The sequence below is a fragment of the Barbus barbus genome (assembly GCF_936440315.1).
Source record: "Barbus barbus genome assembly, chromosome: 5".
Taxonomy (NCBI): Eukaryota; Metazoa; Chordata; class Actinopteri; order Cypriniformes; family Cyprinidae; genus Barbus; species Barbus barbus.
This window is the reverse complement of record NC_136733.1, coordinates 40,774,220-40,794,756: the sequence shown is the minus strand read 5'-3', so window position 1 is coordinate 40,794,756 and position 20,537 is coordinate 40,774,220. Positions and strand designations below refer to the sequence as shown.

Sequence of the window (20,537 nt, the reverse complement as noted above, 5' to 3'; positions counted from 1 at the left end):
ATAGTGAGAATTGGACACTAAAGTGTTACCAATATTCTTATTAACTCAAAGTATTTAAAGTATGCATTTTAAGATTAGACTTTACATTGTTAAATCCACTATTGTATTGTATATAAATGTTCTATAGTCTATATACACAGTATTAAGTTCAATTACATAAGTAACTGTAATTAAATTGCAGAGAAAAATAAGAGTAATCCCTTACTTTACTAATTACACCCAACACTGATCAAAATTCAGTCTTCTAGTGATTTGCATCGATTCAAAAATTAAAAAAATTGATTTTCTAGTTAATATACCACTAATAATATCATGTTTTCTTCACTTGTTGGATGCGTCAACATCACATTTGCTTAGGCCGTACTACTGAAATTTGTTATTGATCGACTGCAAAATTCAAATATCATATGGAACGATAAAATAACGTTATTAACCGGTTAAAATTTTAAATTTGGAACGATTAAATTAGATTTTGTTTCTGTTTCTGGTTATGTTCCTGTCAAAACTTACATACAAAGAGTATGTGTGATCGTGAATCTCGAACATGAAAGTAAAAAGCTAGCGCACATTTAAAACCGATGTCAATGTCCCGCATATTAATAACGGCACCCTGATGCCCGCAATTTATATACAGTATAATTACCCAACGTAATAATTGCGAGAGAAAGCATTGAAATATTTTTTTTTCCTCCCATCTCGTATTTATTCCCTTTATGGGTTCCATAGTACAGGTCATTTCCTTTACAAACACGGTATTCATATTCGGGCACATCCCTAATGGGCAGTGTAAAATATTTTTGATTTATTAGGAAGTTAATAGGAAACTGATTTCTTGAATCAGGACTACCTATACTGGTGTGTTTTTGTATCAAAATCCTGTGCGTTTAACGTCCAGTGTGCACAAACAAACTTGATAAAATCGTGAATCGGGATTAAAAATTGTGAATCGACTTTTTAAATGAATCCTGACCCCAAGAATCGCTATGATTTGAATTGTGAGGTACCAAAAGATTCCCACTCCTATTAGTTGTACTAACCGTCTTCATCCGATTCAGTCAGATTGCCTCTGCTGATGCTTTTTGGGGCAGGTCCCATGTGTTTGCGGGCTGCTGCGTAGCGTCGGATAGGGTTGCAAAATGGAGTTTCTTCTTCTAGTCTGGGCATGGGTCTTTCAGAATCTGAATCAACAAATGGCTCATCCAGAACTTCAGTTGTCTCCGAGATGGTCTCTGTAATGACGCTGCTGTGGGGATGGCTGCGCTGACGTACACGCCTCTTGCGTAAGGACTTTTGAGACTACAAGAGGAGGAAAGCAAAGAAAGTTCTAGAATAAGCCACAACATTTTTATTTCCAGGTTTTACTAGCCTCTTAGAAAAATCCTACGTAACGGTATCAAAATCTCACAATACGATAATATCTTGATGAAGTCCACGGTGTGATATTTATTGCAAAAAATGAAGACAATGAGACAAATGAAGACTTGGGGGGGGGGGGGGGGGGGGGGGGGCGGGCAAAAAAATAAAAAAAAATTAAAAGTGAAATTATTCCATCTAATGCACTTTGAGAGCTCAAAATTAAGAGCTCCAACCCATGCTCTGAACTAAGAGAACTTAAGCCTTGACTTTAAGGGGAACTCTACCCTCTTTTTATTTGTGATAAACTGTCTCAATCTAAATTACATTCACACTGATGTTTTAGGAAGCCAAACAAATTAGAATATACTAATAACAACAATTTTATATTACTGTTATTCCTATGACAGTAATAGCCATATATTGCAAAACAATTGCACTGTAAAATAAATACTTCATAGGTATATTATTTTTGCTTTACACTACAGTAGAAAAATTACAATACTTCTTTCCTAATTTCTACACTTGAAAGATATATTTTGCATTTGGACTGCATTTAAACCGCTAGCTGTCAGCACTTCATACCACACTTTAAATTTTAAGACAGCTTTTATTGTGATGGAAACTGCAGTAGAGCTATAATTTTGAAGGGAAAGTCCAGCTTCAGTGAAAACAGGCTTACAAAAAACACATCTTACTACAAATCTAGTGAAATGCTGTAATCATCTGCCATGAAAATAAGCATAACTGGTGGCCGTTGTGTTCCCAGACGCACACTAAACTCACAGAACGTGCAATAAACGAGTTCACTGCATTCATTCACTGACAACGGAGCTGTTCTGAGGGGCGGAAAACACCGGATCATGAGCTGATTGTCTCAACGAAGTGAGCTCTTCGTTTTGAAATGCGCAGCAAAAACAGACTTGTTTGTGTCATACCTTGCATTTAAGCCCTATTGTGGGCTTGGTGAGAACAGGTGGTGAGCGACTCCTTAACTCTTCCTCATCATCATCATCATCTTCATCATCATCCTCATCTTCACTGCTCTCACTGATGAAGGCTAGCGCGGGTTCACTCAACCTTGTGGTGTGGGGCAACGATGGCAGGTCATCCTCAGGCTCCTCAATAAGCCTGCGTTTTGGGCCACGCTTTTTCCGCGGAGGCCGCCCTCTGCTGCGTGACTGTGGAACTGCGGGGTGCCTAGAAGCCTCCAAGGGACAGGCTGATGTGGAGTCAGGCTCATTTTCTAAGGCCAATATCATTGGTGGTGATGTCACTTTATTAATGCCAGTTCTTTCATCCTCTTCCTCATCATCATCATCCTCCTCCTCCTCTTCATCCTCCTCCTCCTCCTCCTCTGGGGGCCTTAGTTTACGTGGTCGACCTGGTCCTGTACGTGGTACATCCTTCACCTTGCCCCATAACCAGTTTTTGGGAGGGCGGCCAGGTCTCCTGCGCTCCCCATTAGCCGTAAGAAAAAGGGGAGAACGTTCAGGACTGAGAACACTGCTGCAAACAGAAGAGGATGGAGGAGAGCTTTGTTTTTTTGGGAACGCTGGGAAGCTCTTTTTCTCTTCCTCCTTTTCCCGTTCCCCTTTCATATGCCAAGAGAACGGGGAGCTCTTGTGGCTGGGTTTGATCTATAGGAGAGATGCAGAGAACAGAAGTTCAGCTTCAGTATGTACTGGTACTAGAGCTGCACAATTCTGGACAAATTGAGAATCACGTTTTTTTTGTTTTAAAAAGAAATCACAAATCACGACTCTGAACTAAGCAAAATAACATGTAATTTATTACAATTGGTCCATTACTGAATGAATCAGCAGTTTTGAACAAATCTCTTGAATGAATGATTCAATGGCAAATGCATTTTTTAAAGGGGACCTATTATGCAAAGATCACTTATTAGGTGTTTGAACACAGTTGTGTGGCCACAGTGTGAGAAAACAACCAGCCTATAATGTTAAAAATCCACCAACTCGTTTTTTTATAAAACCAATAAATCATGAACAGTATCTCCAAACGAGCCGTTTCAGATTCTCCCTCTGTTCACGTCACCGAGGGCAAAAAATCCCGGCCATTTGTGACGCACTCTGCCCTATTAGCATAAACAGCCCTGAGTGAGAAGCTGCGGTCCGCCATTACTGGAGATATATACAATGCCAGCGCCAAAGAGGCTTTACAAGTGTTGTGTTTTAGGATGCACTAATGAACATAGGAGTCGCCATAATCTCCCCTGAGCCGAGGACACTGTGGTTAAATATCCTGGAAGAAAAAAAAAAAATTCGGTAACGTCCCCTAAATGTTTAGTAATCAATACCAACGCTTCGTGCGTGAACGTCAGCTCCAGACAAAGTAAGTGTCATGCGTTTGTTTTCCAAACTGCCTTTCTTGAAAGAGCTTCTTGACACTTAAGGCTAACTGCTAAAGCTATCATTGTCTCTGCCTGTTTTCACTGATGCTGCCTTCAAGTGCTATCAGAATGATCGTGAATAGGAAGTTAAAAGTTGTGTATGAAAGCAATGCGAGTCGATCGCTTGAAGTTGCCGAGCTCATAATCAGAAGTGGGACTTATAAAGTTTGTGATAGCATGAGACCAGCTATGTTGTTATTTTTATCCCGCAGTGCTCCCCGTCTGTATAATTCATAAACATGAATTTATTATGCACAGTATAATCAGATGACTGACTTTGAAACAGAGTACATTGTCTGTAAAGATAACAGGCTTGTATTAATAGTGGAATGTTTATTTGCAAAGGCTAATGCTCCAGCTTGAGCTCTTGAAGCTCTGCCCTCTTCTCCGGGAGCAACAGCTCATTTGCATTTAAAGCAACATACTCAAAATAAGAACGTTTTGGCTCATACCCTAAAAGTGGCAATTTTAACAAGCTATAAAAATGTATCTTTGGGGTATTTTGAGCTAAAACTTCACATATATGCTCTGGGGACATCAGAGACTTATCTTACATCTTGTAAAAAGAGGCATAATAGGTCCCCTTTACCAGTCACTTGTCGCCACCTAGTGGTGAAACAATGTAATCAACATTGTAATTAAACGTTATTTGAAGCTAAATTTACTTTCAAAAGGCGATTTGCTCCATTTTAGAAATAAGACTGCATGGGTGTTTGAATCGAGATCACAATCTTTTGATGATTAATCGTGCAGCTGTAACTGGTACACAAACACTGCATCCACTGAACCTAGGAAAAAAAGTCAAGACGCTTACATCTTTAGGTCCCTCCTCTCCTCCTTCCTCTTCCTCGTCTTCATCCTCTTCTCCTTCAGATACTACCGTGTTGGTGACGATAACAGGTGTCCATCGCAAGCAGTCCGGATCAACTTCAAGGAGCCGAGGTTTGGCTTTGAGTCGGGTCATGTGAGAGGACACCAGCTTCTCTCTTCGCAGGATAATCACTCTGTAACAAGAAAGGACAAATCAGGAAACTACTATACAGACCGATACAAATGCAACAAATATACAATACCATTTAAAAGTTCGGGGACAGTAAGATTTCTTAATGTTTTGGAAAGAAGTCTCTTATGTTCACCAAGCCTGCCTTTGATATAACAATTAATAAGAGCCATATGGAGAAATACTACACTTTAAAACAAGTGTTTTCTACTGTAATATGTGAACTTTCAGCATCATTACTCACTCCAGTCTTCAGTGTCACATGATCCTTCAGAAATCAAATATGCTGCTCAAGATACATTTCTTATCATCAATACTGAAAACAGTTCTGCTTAGGGGTGGGCGATATGGGAAAAATATATCACAATTTGTTTTAGAAATATCACGATTCACGATTTTATCACGATTCTTTGTCATGTTGGTTTTACAAGTTGTCTGAGCATTACAGCCAAACTAGAAAGACAAAGCCTTTCAACGTAATAAAAAACAAACAAAAAGACATGGCAGATATTTAGGCCAAAGTGGGCGAAGATAAAAATCTTTGTCATCATTTTATCTTTCTTATTTTTTAATAAGAACAAAGATACAAATTACAAATACACATAATATACAAATAACACAAACAGTGCTTTATTTTCAGGTACAATAGGTGTATTTAGCAGAGCATTCAATGAAATTGAATGAACAAATATAAAAATAAAACACTAGATAGACTGATTCCTAAAGCAACTGTATTAAAGTTTTTCAGTCAAGAATAGTGAGGGATTTTTCTCTGTGTTTTGTTGTTTTGTTTACGTTAAATGAATAGTTCCCCCAAAAATAAATATTCTGTCATCTGTCTGTCAATTCTGTCATAATGTTTTATTTTTATACCATCATTTACTCAAAAGTTGTTTTAAACCTGAATGAGTTTCTTTCTTCTGCTGAACATAAATGCTATTTTGAAGAAGGTGGAAAACCAAACAGTTGCTGGTCCTCAGTGTCTTCCACAGGATTGTTCTTTCTATCAAAGTCAATGTGGACCAGCAACTGTTTGGTTACCCTCATTCTTCAAAATATCTTATTTTGTGTTCAGCACAAGAAATGAATAGAGGTTTGGGAAACATGTGAGTGAGTAAATAATGACAGAAATTAAATTTTAGGGTGAACTATCCCTTTAATGACAGTCGACAGCATGTTTAGTGTCCTGTCCCTTTAAGAGCTGCACACATCTAATATACAGACACGCATCTGTTTCTCTCTTAACTATTTACTTTCATTTTAGAGATAACCAACTGAGTCTGTATGTAAACCTTGTGTGTTTTGACAGCATTAGCGCATCTATCTATCTAAAGTATCTGGCTTTTTAGTGTGCTTCAGGTGTATGCGCTCAGAACAAGCGCACGTCAGACCAGCGCGTGAATTAAACATTTAACCAGCAAGGCTTGTGTGCAAATAAAGTACTTTTGCGATCGTGAATAAGTGCAGTGTCCTGTCAGAGTAACTCTACTGCTGTATGTGGTGTTGTACAGTATATAGAGACGGAGACCAGAACTGTATTTGATATAATGTGTGCTGGAGCACGATACTACCATATTTCTTCAAAAGCAGATCGTGGAGACATTTTTATCATCCACGATCAAACATCATCATATCGCACACCCCTAGTTCTGCTGCTTAATACTTTTGTGGAAACTAAAAAAATGTTTTCAGGATTCTTTGATAAATATAAAGTTTAAAAAGAACAGCACTTATTTGTAACAGAACTCTTGGTTACACTTTATTTTAAGGTGTCCTAGTGTAATTATACATTTAAGTACTGAGTAATATGATATTTTATCTATAGCACACATGTACAAACAATTTATTTTATTTTTCAATTTATATTTTATATTTCTTGTTTGTTATATATATATATATATATATATATATATATATATATATATATATATATATATATATATACACACACACACACACACACACATGTGTGTATTTTTTATTATCTGTGTGTTGTCTCTGTGTACTGGAAGCTTGTGACACAAACAAATTCCTTGTATGTGCGAACATACTTGGCAATAAAGCTCTTTCTGATTCTGACTAATATTAATTAACTACATGTACTTAACTAAATGGTTAGGATTAGAGTTTGGGGTTCACTTTATTTTACAGTATGTGTACTTACATGTACTTACCTAAGAAAGTAATGGTAATAAGGTAACTAAATGGGGTAGGGTTAGGTTTAGAGGTATATTCAGGGTTAGTACCTAGTTATTGTAATATCAATAATAAGTACATAGTACGTACATGAGGAACAGGACTGTAAAATAAAGTGCTACCGAGTTTGGCTTAATGTGACTTGCATGTAATTATGCATAATTTATTGTTATTAAATTACATTTAACATGTGCAACAAGGACACCTTAAAATAAAGTGTTACCGAACTCTTTTGTAACAAATGTCTCTTCAGTCACTTTTGATCAGTGTGGTGCATCCTTGTGTTCATTTCGTGTTAGCACTAAACCCTGTATAATCAATGAAAATCAGCCGCTGTAGTGTGCGAGCATCTCTCTCACCGGTCTCCTCTCTGCTCCAGCATATTCAGATTAAGCAGAGTGGCCGTGATATCTTGGGGACAAATGCCAGTGACTTTGCTGAGTTTGCGGATGGTGAGCTGTCGATCTCTGATCTCATGTAGGCACTCCAGCACTACACTACGCCAATATGCCATGTAGGATAGCCGGCCAAGGTCTGACAATGGCTTCTCTGGTGAGCCCGGCTGGCCTTCCCTCTTGGACAGCAGGTAACCTACAGAGACAATCATAACCGTTTATCCTCAGTGTCTAATCACACTATCTGAAGGAGTAAAATTCTTAATTTTTCTTTTTTAATTATTCAAGTAAAGAATGTGAAAATGTTTACATGTGCCAAATACAGAATCCCATGGACCAAACATAAAACATATGTAAAACAACATAGGCTAAGTAAAGAAAGTGACAATATGTATCACTTGGACACACAAACATATATTAGCTGCTGTATTTGCATTCATGTGTCTGTGAGCATGTGTCTAGGGGTGGGGGAGGAAGCACACAAATGAAACAGTTTAACAGATTAATAACCGATATTAGTATAATTAAAAAAAAAAAAAAAAAAAAAAAGAATGGGGAAAAAAAAGGAAAGACAGCTAATGTTATTAGCAACAAGATTAATAATAAAAACCATAATAACAATAATGATTTTATTAAGACTGGAAAAGAAAAAATAAATGAATAAATAAGAGCACAGACTAAGTAAACAGTGGAAAGATAATGCAGAGTGCTTACTGAAGTCAATGAGGAATCGCCCATAGCCCTTGCGCTGGTATTGTGGAAGAATCATAATGCAGGATACGTTATACTTTTGTTGACAATGCTTCTCCTGGGGATTAAAAAAAGTAAAAAAAAAATTGGTAAAATTACAGCAAATTTAACAAATACATTTCCATCCATGTGCCACACAATGTATTTGTCAGGTATGATCGTATTCGGTTTCTGTATTCTGAACACCATACACAGCTGTCAATACAGTTCTTAATTATTTAAACATTGTCAAGTAACTCAAAAAAGTTTTAGCTCACCTTTGAAAAGTATCCTACGAGATGGCAGCCCTTACTGTCATTCTGTGTGAGCACATAGAAGAGGAAGGGCTCCACGTCATAGTACAGCGTCTTATGGTCCAGGAAGAGCTTGGCCAGCAGGCACAGATTCTGACAGTATATTGTGCTGACGTTTCCATCCACCTGGAGTGTAGAAAAGACATTTTCAGCCTTTGGTTGACTTACTGTGTCCTAACCAGGCATGATGAAATCAAGCGACGATGGCCATGTCTACATGCACAACTTCAACCAGACTGGACTCGGAACGGCTGATGAATCTGAATGCAGTGTTTACATGAACGCTAAATAAAGAGTGCGTGTTTGTGTGCGTCAAGCTTCAAATCAGAATTAATTTTGACATGCATATAGAGAGCATGGGTCACGTCGCTCACGAGCTATTTGAAAAACTCACAGTAAATACTGCTCAGCTTTAATCATAGTTAAGAGTCTCACGCAGAATATAGTTTCTTTTTGTGTGAAAACACAGGCAGACTGCTGAGGGAAATTATATGAAAGAATGAACTGTATGATTGAATTATTTGTATGAATGCATAACAGAAAACCGACTGTCTTCAGAAATGTTTCGATGGCATTTGCTTTCCATCTTCCCTCCGTGTAATGCATAATAACGCAGTGTTTAGAAGCCTTTGTTTACAGAGGTTACTGTTCTGCTGCTCATAAGCGCCACCTGCTGTCAAACTGTGGATTTACAAATTCATTCAGTCTGTCATTTTTTTGATCAGACCGATGCAAAAAAAAAAAAAAAAAAAAAAAAAAAAAAAAAAAAAAAAAAAAAAAAAACCCGGACCACATTTTTTTGTTGTAAATCTTAACCGGTCGATGGAAAATAGGCTACCTTATTATCAGAAGTGTTGAGATTTTTAGAATGCATATTAACTTATGCAGAACTGTTTATGGAGCAGATAAAATTTAATTTATCATTCTGACTCATCCTTTTTATTAAAGAAAAAAAGAAAAAAAGATTTTAAGGCTGAAATGTTATTTTTTAAAACTGGTCAAAACTTTATTTGAACATGTCAGTAGATAACATGTTATGAATATTTTTTGCTGGTTTAAAATCTGGTCATCATTTTTTAATGTTTTTATTGCACCGTTTATGCAAACAAAAAGTGCATAGTGCTGCTAATTTTTGTTGGCTTTTGTCATAAAACTAGTTTTTTTCCAAGTTGATGATGTACTTATTGTGGGTTGTTACTAATCAATGGATCTTTACAGAGATTGGTCATGAATCTGTTTTTAAATGTGGTTTACTTTGTGATGTCATGTTTGAAAAATTCCTGATGAAGGTCATGTGACAGAAACGTCGTTAATAAATATTTTGATACCTTTTGCATAGTTAGTGTGCGGGATTTGTTTTTTAGGCATAAAACTTGGTAAAATGATTTCAGTGTGTGTGTTTATCGGTACTTTTAAAAAATTTCCAGCACATTTTAACAATGCCATGTATAACAGTTTGGATTGATGTGTTATTTAAGAGATTTAAGTATTATGTAATATGGTTAGCTCTCAGCCGCTTGCATTTTTAAAAAGTAGCTCCTGAATGAAATGAAGTTGGAGACCCCTGATACAGAGAGTTTCTTGCTGTTTGCACATAACCGCTCTCCTACACGGTTTCTTTATTTTTTTTTAAACAGCAGAATTAATATATCTATTTCTGGTCATATCTTGGTGAAAATAAGCACATAACTGCTGTGCCGTGCTGTTTATATTTATCACGCAGTAAAAATGCCCCTCCCCACACCCAAAACCAGTCGTATGTCCAAAACAAGGACTGGTGGGACATTATCCGGTCCACTTCATAGTTGCCGAGTGAAATGACAGTTTTATAATGACAGGACACGCATTAATACAACACTTTATTCAAAAAGAAGAACCTCTCGTTCCGTGCGACTTATGTCATTATTTCTACGTTATTTCACATGCAGAGTCATTTCAGTTTCGGTTTTCAATCAGATCAGGCATTTGCATGCGCTCTCAATCGTATTAGAAAAGGAATAATCCACGCCTTTTAAATCGGATCGGTTAAGGTGTTTTCATGAAGGCGTTTCAGTCCGATTACAAGCGGATTATTTGGTTGCATGTAAACGTAGCCAACATGAAGTGCAGTGTTTCCCTGCCATTATCTTAGGAGGCGGCTCGCCCTCCCAACTTCTGCCTGTCTTTGTGTTAATTAATGTATAGCGCAGATGCGTGGTTTTGTTTGCTACTCATACAGAAGCGCGCGTGAGGCTTGTGGTGATATTAACGTCTGCCGTCTCACTAAATGAGGACATAAATACAGAACAACATCTCCAGAACTGCTCTGAGAGTCACTTCATGAGCATTTGACCGTTTCATTTGAGTAAAACTATCCTCATGTCATATACACACAGAAATGTAAAGGTATACACGGCAACCCATCAAAATAAAAGTTCGGGTTTCAATTGTAGACATTGCGGCAGAAATATATTCCTATTGTTCAGTAGAATGTACATAATAGCTTACTAAAATGATTAAAACCTTATTTTTAAGGAATAATTATATGTCTTCAATGTTTTAACTGTAAGATTAAATCCCCTTTATTTATAAAAAAAAAAGAAATGTTTAATTTTCATTAATTAAAAGAAATTAAATGAATGATTTTATGCCGGAAAAAACGGAAACACCCCCCCCAAAGCCATAAACCTAGGGGAAACACTGAAGTGACATTGCTAGGATTCAGATACTGTAACACTAACAATTAAATCTCATTCATAATTCATATTTGCAAAATGCAATGTCTGTAAGACTCTCAATTACGAAATACTAAATCAACATTTTGAAAAAAGTCATAAAGCAGAGACTGGCACGAAACTCGCTCCACAGCAGAGGCTGTGATAAATTGCACGGCTGCTGCTTTTCCAATGGGCTGAATGCCAACAGTGTTAGGTTTTAGCAGTGCTGCCACCACAGGTATCCTGCTGAGTCAGGACCAGACTGAAACCTGAGCCTCTAGAGCCAACTGGCCAAACAGGAAGGCAAGCAGTAACACACCTGACAACAAAGCAGTGTTGATTAATGTGGAACATACAGGCTATGGTCACGCAGCAGCAGGATACAGGCACTGGTTCAGTTAAGAGTTGGTTAAACATGGTTACATCACATTAGGGTTGCTGCGATAGACTGTGTTGATGGTTTTACTGGTGTGAATCTGCAACACCGATTATGTCACTTGCCCACCACGACACCACCATTGTTTTCATCATTTAGTTCAGTTAGAGAACAGACATTACAATAAAAAACTGAACATGGCTGCCCAATGCAGCGTGCCGAACGACAGTCGCATCACAGATCAGATTTCATTCATCACCTGAGGAGAAGCTGACAAGAAGAGTGAGGCAAGAGTTTCAAAACTCAATGCAAAAGCACCTGTTTTAAAAATATTTTGGATTTTAAAAAGCCTGTTGGCTTCTGCAATTTATCTAAGGTGATATTGGAAGTTTATTTTTAAACATTCGTTTCTTATTTATTTGGTTCCACAGCGCTTGCGGATTTTTATTTAAATGGTGTATTTAAAAAAACGCCAATTTAGATCAAGTATGCCGTGTCTCCAAGCTTTCTTATTCGTTTTGCTAATAAACATGCGTTTCTTATTTATTTGGTTCCACAGTGTTTACTGATCTTCAGTTTTGTATACCTAAACCTTGTGTAAGTTATTTGTTATTTTATATTATGCATATAGCATGGTGTATTTTTATTCATTTTGTTAATAAAAGTTCTAATATTCTACATTGTATTCTATGTTCTTATTGAATTCAAGCAATTCACTCTGAATTGCCGCTAATTTGAAAGTGAAAGTAAAATGTGCACGGTACTTTTACAAGCCATTTAAAATGAAGGAAAGTGAGGAAAAGAGGGAAAACTTTCAGGTTTACACATCTGGGGCCTCATGTATAAAACTCTCCGTAGATTTCATCCTAAAAATGTACGTAGGCACAAAAGCTAGATTTACACCAGAACATGCGCAAAAATCCCTTTATAAATCCCAGTCAGGGGAAGATTGTGGGTACGTGCATCTCCACCCCGTCTCCTCCCAGAAATCACCATATATGGAGCGTACAACGCCTAGTTTTACGATGCATAACCTCATCTGCATATCATTTCCATGCATATTCCCATCCACGAGACACCATGTTTAACACCGTCAAAGGTGCAAGACGTTAAGGAAATATGAGATACAGACTAAATGCCATTTGTGCCACATAAATTTTTATTACCAAAATCATCCAGAATATTTTGAAATATATCAAAATATCCATAAAAACAAAACTGTTTAGTTCTCAGATAAATAGCCTATTTTAGAATATACTTGACCTCATTATTTCCACTGACCAAACAGTATTTCAATTGTTTTAAACAACTCAAATCAAATTTATGTAATTTGAACATCTTTTAGCTATTTTCAGCGGAAACAGGTAAGCCATTTATTGCAGTGTAAATACAATTGTCTGACTTGCGAGTCATTGACAAAGTATTTTAAAAAGGAATTTTTAAAATTTAGCACAGGTCACATAGGGTTGTCAATCTCCAGACGTACCCATGTAAGCTCAGTAAAATCTGGTCTGGCAGCATAGACTTAGACCACACCTATTCAGATCTGCATGTCATGTTTACACCTAAATGGTATTTTATAGAAACACGAAGGATGTAGTAAATCATCATTAGTGATTCTAAAACTATGAGAGCTTACCGTTCTACATTTATTACCCTGCTAACGGCATCACTACAACACCTTGTGAGGGCGGTAAGCGGGCGGATGTTATTGCCTGAGCCAGTGTGGGAGTGTGCGCACATATCAATCTGAATGAGATTTCCTTTGTTGGCTCAGAACGTATGAAAACACACATTAGCGTGTGCATGACTAGAGTGTCGACGAGCATATGTCTCTGCTGCCAAGTGCGTATAACCAAAGACGAGTGTGCACGAGTGTCTTGTGTGTGTTAGTGGTTTTAATCTGGGCGGAGATTTCTTTTCCTCACCTCGAACACGGCCACGTCGTCCTTCCTGTAGATCTCGTTGGCAGGCGGGTGGAACCAGTTGCACTTTCGCATGTGCTGGTAGAGAATGCTTCGGCTCTTCATGTAGCGCAGACAGAACTCACAGAGGTAGAGCTTAGGGAGCCTGTCACATCCAAACAATCACACATCAGTTTTTACAGCCTAAGATCAAAGGTGCACAAGCACATCTCTCTTGAGAGAGCATATAAACACAAGAAAAATAGTATGATGTTAAGATGTTTGACACTGATTCTCCATTTTATGACCCCTTTAACAATAACATCACTGTTAAACTACCATGTTAAATTGACAGTAGTATATATATATATTGTGGAAGTCATAAAATGTGCCTCATCCAAGATTACTATCTGATTTAGGACATGACACATCAGCAACAATTCTGTCAATCAGACAAGTGGACATGGCTATTGGCTGATGGAGAAATTTTAAATGGTCAAATAGGATTCAGTCATACCTGGCCAATATATGACCTTCTAGCACTACTGTTGTATGTATATTCTTGAACACAAATAGATTAAGGCTGTGTTCACACTTACAAGGCTCGAAATTGCGACCATTTTGGTAGTAAATTGCTCCCATACTTTAATCTGTGCGACCTCAAAATATATTTAGGAGCATCTGTGCATATAATTGTTGTAGTGTGACCGGTTTTCATTTCTCTAAAAACCATTCACAGTTATGCGTTACGACCAGTCTGCCGTTCTATCAAACGTTACATAACATCTTTACATTCTTAAATGTAATGCAGATTTTAGATTGGTTAATATTAGCTGTCAATCACTCAGTCACTGCTGTCAGGTGACAGGGAGCTAACTACGGTAACCTCGGGAAATGCAAATAGCTGCAGAAGAGAGAAAATTACAAAACACAGATTTCTTTTGTAAACCACCTAAAGTTACAAATAATGCTGGTGATAGCGATCGTGGTGAATGTTTCTTCCTCCAAAAATCAGCATGATTACAAATGTGATATTGATTTTATGCAACAGTTCAATAAACAAGAAGTTAATTATTAAGAGACTTACGTTTTAGACACCATATTTCCTGTTTTTATTCTATTTTGACAACAAAAATAATTCCAAACAAAGCCACGGCACTGTTTTGCGTCTCTGCGCAACATGACGGGTCTTTCCTGAATGAATCAACCATTTAAATGATTCGGTTCAGTCGCAGTGACTCATTTATTAACAGTGATTGGTGCCACCTGCTGGTGGTTTTAATTTCACATTCAAAGTATCTTTTCTTTTTGTTTTCCTTTTTTTATAATTTCAAATTCAACGTTTTATGTTTACAGTATTAAAACATTACATATGCATGTGTAACCGCAGGTTAAATGCATTCATGTCCTGCATTAAGCAGTGTGTAAATGCATCTTACACACTTAGTTGGTCACTATTTCCACTCCTTGCTTTCTCTGCTCTGCTGATCGTCTCTCCTTGTATTAGCCTGGTTGTAAATTGAAAACCATGGGGGGCTTTTTCTTATAACGGGCCTAAGCTATGGAATGCATTACCTGTGTTCATTAGGAATGCTGCTTCCTTAGATGCGTTTTAAGAAGTTTCTTGAAACAATCCTTTTAGTAAAGCTTTTAATTTATGATTATTTACTGTGATTCCATTTTGATATTATGTAGTTTTGGTTGATTTGTTATTTTGTTTGTATATGTTGTAGCGCTTTGAGTTTAAGAAAGGCGCATAAATAAAATGTATTATTATTATTATTATCATCATCATCTAAATGCCACTTCAGAAATTCAAAATTCAAATTTAAAGATTAATTTTTTTTTATACTGATTTAATTTGTTTGATAACAGCCCGAATGTCTTACTATTCTAATTGACTGATTAAATGTAAGAATTTGACTCAAATGATGCACACTTTTAGAAAAAAAAATTGGCTTAATAGTAAAATTACCATAAAAGGTAAAAATCAATTTTGACTTATTGGAAAAGATTCATTTCTATCACTGCTGTGAACTGACCACCACACAGAATATGAATAATATCAAACTGTCCACGGTAGTCCTTAAGATCAGCACAATAACACACGTTATTGATAAAATCCTAGAAAATAGAGATATAATTTTGTCAATATCGCACCATCCTAACCCTCGCCAAAGAGGAGCTCTCTCTCTCTGCGTTTAACCAAACTCAGATTAATTTAGGTGGTTTACGAAGGAAATCTGTCAGTGTTCTCATTTTCTCTCTTCGACAGCCCTTTGCATTTCCCGAGGTAGTTAGCTCCCTGTCACCTGACAGCGGAAAGCAGTGACTGGGTGATTAGTGACAGCTAATATTTACCAATCTAAAATCTGCATTCAATTTAAGAATGTAAAGATGAAATCTGTTAATATATAATTTGTAGTTGTGGTGCTCATTCATTTTTGGTGGGTGCTCCTAAACTTTTGCCGGTGCTCCTAACGTTTTAAAGTTGGGAGCACCAGTGCTACCAAGTAAAAAAGTTCATTTCGAACCCTGACTTGTCATATTTGGTTCGATTAAAACGAACGCTAGTGCGATTGCTCTGTTAGTGCTGTTCATTTGAGTAAGCTTTGAGTAAGGGCAGTCGTGGCCTAATGGATAGAGAGTTGGACTTGTAACCCGAAGGTTCTGGGTTCGAGTCTCAGGTCCAGCAGGGATTGTAGGTGGGGGAGTGAATAATCAACACTCTCTCCACCATCAATACCACGACTGAGGTGAGACCCTTGTGCAAGGCACTGAAACCCCAACTGCTCCCTGGGCGCTGCAGCATTGGCTGCCCACTGCTCCGGGTGTGTGTTCACTACTGAGTGTACACTTGGATGGGAATGCAGAGCACAAATTCAGAGTATGGGTCACCATACTTGGCCACACACCACTTCCCTTTCCCTTTTGAACGCTGCCGTCCGAACCTTGGTTGCGCAAAAAACAAGCAGACTGAGACTGCTAAAAAGATCCCGGGTCCCGGTCTGCTCTGGTGCAGTTCGAATGAAATATGAACGCAACACAGACCAAATATTAAACAAACCAACCAAAAATAGGATGTAATGACAAGATGTGAGCATGCAACATGATTTGACAACATGGAACGAGCGGTGTACCCAAAACAAAATGAGCAGACTGCAAACGTGGAGAAACGAGGAAGTAAAGTGCCTTTTATGAGCTCTTCGTGAGTTAGCAGTTGCTGAAAAACAGTGGACGGCATTAGGTGTATTCGACTTAAAGCGGCACCGTGCAGACCGTTTGGTGAATTTGGTATTTTGATGTCATACGGATACGGATGGGCGATATCTTATAGTTTGCGATATACCGGTAAAAATTCTCCCCACAATAAGAATTCCCGCGATATCGATAAAGTCTAGTTGTTAACATATTTCTATGTGCAACTGTGCGGATTGACATGGCGAAAGGCGGATGTGAAACTGAGGTAGGCCTGTCGCAATAATATATCGACTTATCGCACAATACCTCAATCATTTTTGGTGACGCAATATATTGCCCATTATATTTACATAAAAATTTATGTCACCATGTTTTTTGCATTCCATTTGAGCCTGTGTCTTTTGTAGCTCCTCTTGAACTAGCACCTCATGACTACAAGTTATGTAAATTTTAAAAATGCTACAAAAAAAGTTTCATCTGCAGATATGGCCTTGTTTAGAGATCTGTGCCTTTGTGCATACGGACATCTGACTGCTATAGTGATTGTAAATTAAGGGTGCAAACTATTGTTGAAAAACAGAGAAAAGAAGGTCAGGGAAAAATCTGTAGATGGAAAAATCTCCATACAAGTTCTTTGTGCATTTCTTTTTTCTACTTGTTACTTTGCACTTTTTGTTAGAAAATGTTTATTTACTATTTGTTCAAGTTGAAGTTATCTAATATTTTGATCCTTAATTTCCATGATCTAAATAGTCTTAAGAATTAAAAGTTTGTTGTCATTTCAAAGTGTGTAGGCCTTCTTGCATTATTATGCTGTTATACTATGATTATATATTAAGTGGAATAAAATGGTCTTAAAATGACAATAAAATCGCTTCTCGCAATTATTTCTGGGGCAATATAATCGCACAACAAAAAGTTGTTATAGTGACAGGCCTAAACTGAGGAGTTCCTTTTACAATCTGGAACTGGTTTGGCCAGGACTGTACACTGCGACAAAAAAAATAAAAATCAGTCTGTGCGATGAATAAATGTACTACAGTAGCATGTGTGTAATACAGTTTTACATGTGCATGAGCCTGTTTACAAACCTGTTGTCCAACAAATATAGAATAAATATAAATATATTTACTGACAGGAGTTTTCTCCAAATGAACTAAAGTCGAGTGTTTGAAATAACTTTGTGATCAGACGTGATTTCATATCACAGAATGAGGCAGAAACCATACTATTTTACAGTGATGAAGGCCATGTCCATTATTTAGCATTGCATTATAAATATACTTTATCCTCATAAAAATACCCAATATTGCTTGAGCACAGATACAGGGGTGCAAACTCGTCAGGAGGGAAAAAGGTGCCAAACTAATCATGCAATAAAAGACAATATAATGCAAGCTGAAATATCGCGAGATCTCGTGCGCTCTCAAAAGCCGGGAGAAATGGTAATAATTAACACACGCAGTATTGTTAATGTTGCGTGAAAATGTTGTTTTTATCGAAAACTAATATGAACACTAATTTCATGTATACTGCCTTTTAAAATTTCAAGTACTTTTCAGGTACCTTTTCATAAATATGGCTGTTTTCAAGGGTTTTCCAGGACTTAAATTTCAAAAAGTCATAATCAAGTACTTCAAGCACCTTGTACGAACCCTGGTTTGAGCGACAACTACGGTCTACACTCAACAAAGATTGTTGTCAAGATGTTACATGAACTTAGTCAGGGGAAATAAACCACTGTAAATCTTCATTTCAGCACTCGAATCTTTGAAGCAGCTGACGGGCTAAACGCGAGGTGTTTCTCTATCTTGAAACAGGCTGTTACTAGCTATGGCTTAGCGCCGCCTGACTTGATACTAATATTACTGTACATTAAACGTTATGCTTTACTTGTAGGTCGAACAGCTCTCAAAATCGACTTCATGTCAGAGTAATAGCTAACTGATATGTAAGACAAATGTTAAGGTCGAGACAGAGGAGCAGTTTTGCAAAGGGTAGCGAACTAATGTAGCGATAAAAATGTAGAGGAAAAAAAATAAAATAAAAAATGGCGCCGCTGTGTTTGGACGCCGTACAGGACGCTCCGCTTAGATTTTGCTTTAATTTACTTTTTTACTTTTACTTTCTCTTTTTACACATTTCACGTCAGCACTGATCACCTATAACATAGAAACACTTTTGGACATTGGAAACCGCTACACCAACTTGTTCCAGGACACTTTAGCCACGAATCCAGCGTGTCCTCTTGAGATTCTTCGGAATGCGGAGATAAACAATAACCCCCCCCGAGGCGACGGATCAAGAAACACCGCGGGAAACGCGCTGGGATTCGGGACAGACTCAGGAAAAGGGCTCACAATCCTCCTCTTCCGAGCATTCTGCTCGTAAATGTCCAATCCTTGGAGAATAAGATGGACGATCTTAGAGCCAGGATTAGTTTCCAACGGGACATTAGGGACTGTAACATCCTTTGTCAGAAACGTGGCTTTCGTCCATGGTCCCGGACACTGCTGTTATGCCAAGTGATAACCTCTCTGTTTTTCAGACGGACAGAACAGCAGAGGCCAGTAAATCCAGGGGTGGAGGTGTGTGTTTCATGATCAACAAGAAATGGTGTGACCCCAGGAATATCTCCATTCTGTCGCGTTCCTGCTCGCCTCATCTGGAACATCTTTCGATTATCTGCCACCCATTTTATCTGCCCCGGGAGATTTCATCGATCATAGTTACTGCTGTATACATTCACCACAGGCAGACACCGGCTTGACTTTGTCTAAACTTCACGATGTGCTCAGCGGCTACACTAACAAACATCCTGACGCTGCCTTTATCATCGCGGGAGACTTTAACAAAGCCAACCTCAGGCAGGTCATGCCGAACTTTTATGAACATGTATCCTGTCCAACTAGAGGACCAAACACACTGGATCACTGCTACACTCAGTTCAAGAATACCTACAAAGCCCGCACACTACCGGCTTTTGGCAAACGGACCATGCCGCCATTTTCCTCACACCGGAATATAAACAAAGGCTCGTTCAGGATCCTCCGGTGCAGAGAGTAGTGACGCGCTGGTCCTCCCACTCAGAAGCTATGCTGCAGGCGGCTCTTGATGACGCCGACTGGGACATGTTCCGGGCGAGTTCTTCTGACGTCAGCGAGTTCACGGATGTAGCATTAAGCTTTGTAAACACGCTAACCGAGCAAGCTACAGAAACCATAACGATAAGGACATTCTCTAATCAGAAACGGGGGTGGACAGAACAATCCGTGCTGCGGTTAAGACACGCACTGCCGCTTACAATGAGGCTCTTCTGTCTGGAAATATGAGCGAGTACAAAGCATCGTGATATGCTCTCCGACGCGCAGTAAGAGCCGCTAAACACAGATACAGAGAGAGAATTGAGTCTCATTTCCAGCTCAATGACTCTCGACGGATGTGGCAGGGACTGAGGACCATCTGTGCCTTCGGAAACAATCCTCCGCGGAGGTGAGAGCAGATCCGTTGCTGGCCGACGAGTTAAACATCTTCTACGGCCGCTTCGATTGCAACGGCGGCGGCGCGTCTCTGCCGACCAGCGCGTCAAGAAGCAGCAGGCAGAGCAGCGATGATCCTGTAATCACCGTGTCAGAGGATGAGGTTCAGAGGGCGCTAAAGAAAGTGAACATCAGGAAAGCAGCCGGACCTGATGGGATAACCGGCCGTGTTCTGAGGTCCTGCGCTGATCAGCTCGCTGGTTTGTTCACTTCCATCTTTAATGAGTCCCTTGCTACCTCTGTGGTTCCCACCTCATTCAAAAAATCCATCATTATCCCTGTGCCAAAGAACAATAAACCCTCTTGCCTGAATGACTATCGCCCAGTTGCCCTCACTTCCACAGGGCTGTGTCCTGAGTCCCCTGCTCTACTCTCTCTACACGCATGACTGCGTGTCCTCTCACAGCTCCACATCTATCAT

At 38.5% G+C, this 20,537-nt stretch overlaps 1 protein-coding gene across 1 annotated transcript in view; it reads right to left on the bottom strand.

Moving 5' to 3' along the window:
* Positions 1-20,537, bottom strand: part of LOC306870145 (histone acetyltransferase KAT6A-like) — a 56,391-nt gene that overhangs the window by 3,897 nt on the left and 31,957 nt on the right. The window contains exons 10-16 of the mRNA XM_079417250.1: positions 13,401-13,542; positions 8,365-8,526; positions 8,072-8,165; positions 7,322-7,553; positions 4,581-4,770; positions 2,292-2,993; positions 1,038-1,296 (exon numbers count right to left, since the gene is read on the bottom strand). Coding sequence (XP_079273376.1) covers positions 1,038-1,296; positions 2,292-2,993; positions 4,581-4,770; positions 7,322-7,553; positions 8,072-8,165; positions 8,365-8,526; positions 13,401-13,542 — 1,781 coding nt within the window. The remainder of the gene's footprint in view (positions 1-1,037; positions 1,297-2,291; positions 2,994-4,580; positions 4,771-7,321; positions 7,554-8,071; positions 8,166-8,364; positions 8,527-13,400; positions 13,543-20,537) is intronic.